This window comes from Centropristis striata, chromosome 10, assembly GCF_030273125.1.
Source record: "Centropristis striata isolate RG_2023a ecotype Rhode Island chromosome 10, C.striata_1.0, whole genome shotgun sequence".
NCBI classification, from domain to species: Eukaryota; Metazoa; Chordata; class Actinopteri; order Perciformes; family Serranidae; genus Centropristis; species Centropristis striata.
In genome coordinates, this window is record NC_081526.1 from 39400116 (window position 1) to 39409309 (window position 9194).

The window sequence follows — 9194 nt, forward strand, 5'->3', positions numbered from 1 at the left end:
TTTTTTTACTCTGAAGGAGGACGAAGGATTTAGTTCCCTATTGAACGTGTATTATAAGAGATCTCTTAATGTCCAGTATAAACAGCAGCAATTATTACAGGAAGCACAACCTGTTTCACTCTTCATATGGACACATGAATATTATTATTAATGCAAATATGTGTTTCAGTTCGCCTGGATCGGACTGTCCATCAGCTGGAGGTGGTCACTGTCAGACACAAGCTTCTACAGACCAGGAGAGGAGGAGTTCACATGGTGGATACCTGGAGAACCAAACAATATAGGAGGTGATCAACACTGCACAGTGATGCGGTGGTCTGATGGACGATGGTACGATCACAGCTGCACAGGGAACAGACAGGCGGTGTGCTGTGATGTGAGAGGTGAGAATATTGATGAGTGAAGGTAAAACAGAGCAGTTGAGCTTGTTGACCTCTCCCCTTCTCTGCTGCTCTTTGCCTCTCTGTCTCCAGTTACATGAAGCTCATTTAAAGCAGATGAGTCCTGCCTTCATTTCTCTGTTTCTATAAAGAGCTCCATCATTAACAGCTTTATCCCACGTCACTGTCTCAGTCAACAGGGCTGCAAGAGAAGGAGTTGATATGCACACAGCTCCACGGTGACTTCAGCTTCATGCTCACATTCATTAAGAAACATCAGACTGCTGAGAAAAATATTCAGACGCAGAAAAACTCAGATATAAAGTTTGCATCAGTGTTGTGTGTTATGTTGCCTCTGCACAGCATTTCTCTCTGCTCTATGTTCAGGGCTGGATGTGACTTTTGTCCTCATTAACGTTAAAATGACCTGGACCAAGGCCCAGAGCTACTGCAGAGAACACCACACAGACCTGGCCAGTGTGAGGAACCAGGCAGAGAACCAGAAGGTCCAGGAGCTGATTCCAGCAGGATGGTATGTCTGGATCGGCCTTTTCAGAGACTCCTGGAAGTGGTCCGATGGAAGCAGCTCCTCGTTCAGATACTGGCTGTCAGGTCAACCTAATAACTACGGGGGGAGGCAGGATTGTGCAGCAGCAGATTTCAGCTCCTCTGGAGGATGGAGGGACGAGAACTGTGACCTGAAGTTTCCATTCATCTGCTCCGGTCCAGGTGAGTGGTAACCCCTGATTCAAACAGTATTTATATCAGATTTAGGTTTACTTTAGCATCAAAGAGACAATAAAACACATTTCTGGACAATAAATGTGAACTCTCAGGATGTTGGTGTTAATGTGCAGTGACCAACTGCAGATCATCAGTTTGTGTTGACTTCAATGTGAGAATATGAACAGATGGAGGAAGTAACTGCTTCTACCTGACTGATAAAGCCCTGAACGCCCCCTGGTGGCGGCCTGCAGTATAGCTCTAAACTGACCACAGGCAGGACTGAACTAACTGAGGACACTTTATATCAACAGGATGCTGATTATTATCAGAGCAGAAATCTCTCAACTCATCATGTTTGATCGTCTCTTTCTAGACGTCCCAACAAGTTCAAAGCAAGTGTTCAGACTGAGGGTGAGCAGCTCTGTGGACCCCAACGACCCTGCTGTGATGGAGGCAATGCTGAAGCAGGTAAATCTGCTTTTTACTCACATTTGATGCAAAAACCCAGCAAACAAATCAGTGTTTATTAGCATCCAGATGAAACTTTATTGACCCTCAGAGAGTGAATCCACATTAAAGCAGTAAAAGAAACAGATAAAGAGACATTTAGAATAATAAACTTTAATAAGAATAAACTTCTATCACCAAGAAAATGTCCAAATACAATGGAGCAATGTGAGAAAAACCCGAGAGTTTACAGGAGAAGAAACAGGGAAAGTCACCAACTATCATGTGAGGAAACAAAGAAGTTTCCAGAGGATGAAATGTAAAGAAGAAAGCAGAATGTAATCTCTCTGAGTGACTAATAATGTTTGTCAGATCAAACAGAAGCTGAGGGACCAGGGGGTGAATGACGACGTCAAACTGAGCTTTAGGAAGCAGGCAGATGGAAAAGCCTTCCACAAGGAGGAGAAGAAGAAGAAGAGCAGGAAGGACGAGTTCTAATTTACATTTGCTGTTAATCTGACAAAAGTCTCTTTCTTTCCTCAGAGTCTTTGTGTGATGTGTGACAATAATCAGCTGATTCATCCACTCGCTGCATTTTATCATCAAATAGCATCATTTTAGTCATTTGACACGTTTTTATCATCAAATATCATCATTTTAGTCATTTGACATGTTTTTATCGTCAAATAAAATCATTTTAGTCATTTGACAAGTTTTTATAATCAAATAAAATCATTTTAGTCATTTGACAAGTTTTTATCATCAAATAAAATCATTTTAGTCAATTTACAAGTTTTTATAATCAAATAAAATCATTTTAGTCATTTGAAAAGTTTTTATAATCAAAAATAAAATCATTTTAGTAATTTGACAAGTTTTTATAATCAAAAATATAATCATTTTAGTCATTTGACACGTTTTTATCATCAAATATCATCATTTTAGTCATTTGACAAGTTTTTATAATCAAATAAAATCATTTTAGTCATTTGACAAGTTTTTATCATCAAATAAAATCATTTTAGTCATTTGACAAGTTTTTATAATCAAATAAAATCATTTTAGTCAATTTACAAGTTTTTATAATCAAATAAAATAATTTTAGTCATTTGACAAGTTTTTATAATCAAATAAAATCATTTTAGTCAATTTACAAGTTTTTATAATCAAATAAAATCATTTTAGTCATTTGAAAAGTTTTTATAATCAAATAAAATAATTTTAGTCATTTGAAAAGTTTTTATAATCAAATAAAATAATTTTAGTCATTTGACAAGTTTTTATAATCAAAAATAAAATCATTTTAGTCATTTGACAAGTTTTTATAGTCAAATAAAATCATTTTAGTCAATTTACAAGTTTTTATAATCAAATAAAATCATTTTAGTCAATTTACAAGTTTTTATAATCAAATAAAATCATTTTAGTCATTTGACAAGTTTTTAGAATAAAATAAAATCATTTTAGTCAATTTACAAGTTTTTATAATCAAATAAAATCATTTTAGTCATTTTACAAGTTTTTATAACCAAATAAAATCATTTTAGTCATTTTACAAGTTTTTATAATCAAAAATAATCAATTCAGTCATTTGACAAGTTTTTACAATCAAAAATAATCATTTTAGTCATTTTACAAGTTTTTATCGTCAAATATAATAATTTTAGTCATTTTACAAGTTTTTATAATCAAATAAAATCATTTTAGTCATTTGACAAGTTTTTATAATCAAATAAAATCATTTTAGTCATTTGACAAGTTTTTATAATCAAATAAAATCATTTTAGTCATTTGACAAGTTTTTATAATCAAATAAAATAATTTTAGTCATTTGACAAGTTTTTAGAATCAAATAAAATCATTTTAGTCATTTGACAAGTTTTTATAGTCAAATAAAATCATTTTAGTCAATTTACAAGTTTTTATAATCAAATAAAATCATTTTAGTCAATTTACAAGTTTTTATAATCAAATAAAATCATTTTAGTCATTTGACAAGTTTTTAGAATAAAATAAAATCATTTTAGTCAATTTACAAGTTTTTATAATCAAATAAAATCATTTTAGTCATTTTACAAGTTTTTATAACCAAATAAAATCATTTTAGTCATTTGACACGTTTTTACAATCAAAAATAATCATTTTCGTCATTTTACAAGTTTTTATCGTCAAATATAATCATTTTAGTCAATTTACAAGTTTTTATAATCAAATAAAATCATTTTAGTCATTTGAAAAGTTTTTATAATCAAATAAAATCATTTTAGTCATTTGAAAAGTTTTTATAATCAAAAATAAAATCATTTTAGTAATTTGACAAGTTTTTATAATCAAAAATATAATCATTTTAGTCATTTGACACGTTTTTATCATCAAATATCATCATTTTAGTCATTTGACAAGTTTTTATAATCAAATAAAATCATTTTAGTCATTTGACAAGTTTTTATCATCAAATAAAATCATTTTAGTCATTTGACAAGTTTTTATAATCAAATAAAATCATTTTAGTCAATTTACAAGTTTTTATAATCAAATAAAATAATTTTAGTCATTTGACAAGTTTTTATAATCAAATAAAATCATTTTAGTCAATTTACAAGTTTTTATAATCAAATAAAATCATTTTAGTCATTTGAAAAGTTTTTATAATCAAATAAAATAATTTTAGTCATTTGAAAAGTTTTTATAATCAAATAAAATAATTTTAGTCATTTGACAAGTTTTTATAATCAAAAATAAAATCATTTTAGTCATTTGACAAGTTTTTATAGTCAAATAAAATCATTTTAGTCAATTTACAAGTTTTTATAATCAAATAAAATCATTTTAGTCATTTGACAAGTTTTTATAGTCAAATAAAATCATTTTAGTCAATTTACAAGTTTTTATAATCAAAAATAATCATTTTAGTCATTTGACAAGTTTTTATAATCAAATAAAATCATTTTAGTCATTTGACAAGTTTTTATAATCAAATAAAATCATTTTAGTCAATTTACAAGTTTTTATAATCAAATAAAATCATTTTAGTCAATTTACAAGTTTTTATAATCAAATAAAATCATTTTAGTCAATTTACAAGTTTTTATAATCAAAAATAATCATTTTAGCCATTTGACAAGTTTTTATAATCAAATAAAATCATTTTAGTCATTTGACAAGTTTTTATAATCAAATAAAATCATTTTAGTCATTTGACAAGTTTTTATAATCAAATAAAATCATTTTAGTCATTTGACAAGTTTTTATAATCAAATAAAATCATTTTAGTCATTCGACAAGTTTTTATAATCAAATAAAATCATTTTAGTCATTTGACAAGTTTTTATAATCAAAAATAATCATTTTAGTCATTTGACAAGTTTTTATAATCAAAAATAAACATTTTAGTCATTCGACAAGTTTTTATAGTCAAATAAAATCATTTTAGTCATTCGACAAGTTTTTATAATCAAATATAATCATTTTAGTCATTTGACAAGTTTTTATAATCAAATATAATCATTTTAGTCATTTTACACATTTTTATAATCAAATATAATCATTTTAGTCATTTTACAAGTTTTTATAATCAAATAAAATCATTTTAGTCATTTGACAAGTTTTTATAATCAAATATAATCATTTTAGTCATTTGACAAGTTTTTATAATCAAATATAATCATTTTAGTCATTTGACAAGTTTTTATAATCAAATATAATCATTTTAGTCATTTTACAAGTTTTTATAATCAAATATAATCATTTTAGTCATTTGACAAGTTTTTATAATCAAATATAATCATTTTAGTCATTTTACAAGTTTTTATAATCAAATATAATCATTTTAGTCATTTTACGAGCTCAAATGTCAAATATCTGCTGGTTCCAGCTTCTCCAGTTTAAAGATTTAATACTTTTATTGGTCGTAAACTAATATTTACTGATATTTAAACATTTTATAGGTTAGATACAGTTTTTTACAACGTTATGACCCGTTGTTCAATACTTTTAACGCTTTTTCAAAACTCTTCACACAGTTACCAACATCAGCCTGTGGACGATACAATTAACACAATTCTTCTTCTTTTGACACAAAATACACACATTTTACACGTTTAAAAGGAGTTTTAACTCCTTTTACACACAAGCTCAATCAAGACCAGAACAGTAGATGTTAACTGGTGAATTATAAATCACTTTCACACAGTTTGTCAAAAGAGAAAACCTCATGTTCTAAACTAATGGATTGAAGATTACATTGATCAGCTTCTGCTCCTTTTTCTTTTTGTCTATTTGACAATACAGTAATGAATGACAGCTGATTTTTCCCTCTTTGCTCTACTGTAAGTCATTTTCATTTAATACAGTAAAGTGTTTACTGTAATTAACTGTTTGGTGAATTGTGTGTTTCAGGTGTGATGTGTGTTAACAGTTTAGAAAAAGTTTTGAAGGTTCTGACAAACGAGTCATAGCGGTTGTAATAAAAACTGTAATATAAATGAGATCTGATGGAATCAACTCCAGTCAAAATCCACCTTTAAACTTTAATGTTGTGTGGAATCATGAGTAAAAACATCTTTCTTCATTTGAGTTAATATATCGCATCAAAACATGCCAAACACTTCTGGCTTTTCAATTATGAATATTTAATGTTTTATTTGTCATATATGGTCATAAACTTATATTTACTCATATTTAAACATGTTGGTTTATTATAACAAGACATTTGAATTCATGTGTGTGTGTGTGTGTGTGCTGTGGGGATTTATAACATTAATAACAGAGATTTTTCACTATTTTCTGACATTTCATCGATAAGATTAATAAGATTAGATTACACATATTCATAAAGTGTCAACAATGAATGAATGAATGAATGAAATAAAACCAGACTTTTACATTTTTGATTCAAAATTAGTTTATAATTGCATAAAAAATATCAAAGTATATCATAATGTTGTTGTGAAAATGTATGATGAAATAACATAATAATGTATGCAATCAATTCAATAAAGTTCTTTAATTATTTCACAAATTGTCCGTTTATTTATATTTGTCACAGTTTACTTGTGTGATGATTTATTTGGTGTTTTCTTCTTCATGGAGATAAAAGAGAAGACTTTCCATAATCCTGCTGCTTTTTAACAATAAATGGCCTCTGTGATCTAGAATCTTTGATCAAGTTTCATCATCTCTGAGCTTTATTTTTTAGGCTTTATTAAGCCTGTTTGTGGGCATTATTGTATTAAATAGTTTAGTTTTTCAACCCAGATTTCATGATTTTTGGGCTCAATGTGTTAATAAAGTAGGTCAAAGTGAAGGAATAATTGTCGGATCATAAAGGTGAAGTTGTGATGATAAAACGGTGAGTAAACATTTTATATGGTTTATAAATAAATAAAATATATAATATATAAATATATATATATATATATATATATATATATATATATATATATATATATATATGTAAGATATCCCTTCTGATTGGCAGAATAAAATGATGAAATACAAAAACAGTGTATTGCTTTAATCAATTTAAAAACATTAAAAACATATCTGTAAATAAAATAATAAAGCTTGAATTATTCCGCCACTAGAGGGCATAGGTTGACACTAACTTCCCATCACAAGTTTGATATTTCTTTCACATATTGTTTTTATCTGGTTAATTCAGGGGCCTTGGGAACCGACTGACCTTCAAACCATCGTTCTATCTCACCACCACATTAAATAACACGTCACCACAAACATGCTAGCAGCTATAATGAGCCCCAATGAATGAGGAGTTCATCAAATGTCCATAAATGTCATTATTTCTCAGTAAACAGGGATTTAAAGTGGTCAGTGGTCGAGAGAATTAGTAGAATGTAACTAAGTACATTTACTCAAGTACTGTACTTAAGTAATAGTTACTTGATAATTTCCATTATATGTAACTTTATACTTCATTTTGAGGCACATATTGTACTTCTTACTCAGTCACATTTAGCTTTTCAGATCAAGATTTAACATAAAAAAACATAATACATTTAAAGTAATGAGACACTTTTATTTATTAATTAAACCGCATAACAGTATATTAAGTAGTTAATATGAGCTGAAATTGCTGCTTACATAAATGCAACTATAATAATAATAATAATCCAATATTGTATTTGATTATATGTGAAAACCTGAGTGGGTCAATTCTGCAAAATGAGTACTTTTACTTTTGGTACTTTAAGTACATTTTGACGCTGATACTGTTGTACTTTTACTGCAGTAAGTTTTGAATGCAGGACTTTTACTTGTCGTGGAGTAATTTTACATATCCACATATGTGACTTTATACTTCTACTTCACTACATTTTAGGGGCAAATATTGCATATTTTACTCCACTACATATAGCTGCCAGCTTCAGTTACAAGTTACTTTACAGGTTTAAGATTTAACATGAAAAAATATGATCAATTTAAAATGATTGCACGTTTATAAATTAAACCAGATAACATTTATTAAGTAGTTAAAATGTACTTGACCCTGACAACAAGTAGAATGCTGCTTACAGAAATACATGAAAAAAATAATAATCCAATAATATATTTGGAATATTTAAAGCAATTCTGCATAAGGAATACTTACTTTTGATACTTTAAGTACATTTTGATGCTGGTACTTTTGTACTTTTACTTCAGTAAGTTGTGAATGCAGGACTTTTACTTGTCCGGCCCCCCAAATATAACAGAGACTTTTTAACAGAGTTTTCTGTGTTTTTGGCAGATACCATGCCAAAATATGACCGGGTCCTTATTGCTGGAGATTTTAACATTCATGTGTGTTGCCCTGAAACCCCTTTGGCGAGTGACTTTTTAAACATCATTGACTCTTTTAATCTCACGCAGTGTGTACTGGGGCCGACACATGAACGAGGTCACACACTTGATCTGGTTTTATCTCATGGTTTGCCTGTTCTTAACCTGGAGGTCTGTGATGCTGTTTTCTCGGATCACATGCCTGTACTTTTTGAAGCTGCTGTTTGCCGTAACACTTTTAAACCTCGCGCTGCTGCTCGCAGATGTCGAGTCATTAACTCTTTCACTGCTGCTCACTTCTCTGCAGTCTTCAGTCAGAGCTGCATGATTCCTCAGTCTGTGTGTGACGACACAGAGTCTCTCAACTCTTGGTTCCTGGACACCTGTCAAACTGCTATAGACACTGCTGCTCCTTTGAAGACCAGGCAACAGAGAACTAAATCAGAGCCCTGGCTAAATGAAACGACCCGCATGGCCAGACAGGAGTGTCGAAGAGCGGAACGAAAATGGAAAAAGGACAAACTACAAGTGTCTTTTCAGATATTGAGGGATTGCTGGCGTCATTTCCAATCCACTGTAAGAGAGGCAAAAAGAAAATATTTTGCTGATATTGTTATGGTGAACCGTCATAAACCTCGTGTGTTGTTTAAAGTAATTAACTCTGCTCTTAATGCACCACCTACTGGATTTGATGCCTCTCCTGCTCTGTGTGAGAACTTTCTTCAGTACTTCACTAATAAGGTTGCCTCTACCAGAGCACTTATTTCACCTCCTGCTTCTGATCCTTCAGTGTTTGTACCCTGCTCTGCTGTTTTTGACACCTTTGAGCCTGTGACCTTGCCTTTTGTGCAGGAGATTGTG

The 9194-nt window shown here is 29.9% G+C and overlaps 1 protein-coding gene across 1 annotated transcript; it reads left to right on the plus strand.

The window, feature by feature from the left end:
• The first annotated feature begins 307 nt into the window (after positions 1–307).
• On the plus strand, positions 308–2231 carry LOC131978691 (C-type lectin domain family 4 member M-like). The gene is made up of 4 exons (XM_059342403.1): positions 308–383; positions 849–1109; positions 1480–1574; positions 1926–2231. The coding sequence occupies exons 1-4, from the start codon at positions 308–310 to the stop codon at positions 2049–2051; spliced, it is 558 nt and encodes a 185-aa protein (XP_059198386.1). The 3' UTR covers positions 2052–2231.
• Positions 2232–9194: the final 6963 nt, after the last annotated feature.

What these genes read in the sequence shown, in the direction of transcription:
- LOC131978691 (XM_059342403.1), top strand. Translation starts at nt 308, where the DNA reads ATGCGGTGGTCTGATGGACGATGGTACGATCACAGCTGCACAGGGAAC. An exon ending in GGTGTGCTGTGATGTGAGAG is followed by an intron (nt 384 to 848) that starts GTGAGAATATTG and finishes AACACCACACAG; the next exon opens with ACCTGGCCAGTGTGAGGAAC. An exon ending in TGGAGGCAATGCTGAAGCAG is followed by an intron (nt 1,575 to 1,925) that starts GTAAATCTGCTT and finishes AATGTTTGTCAG; the next exon opens with ATCAAACAGAAGCTGAGGGA.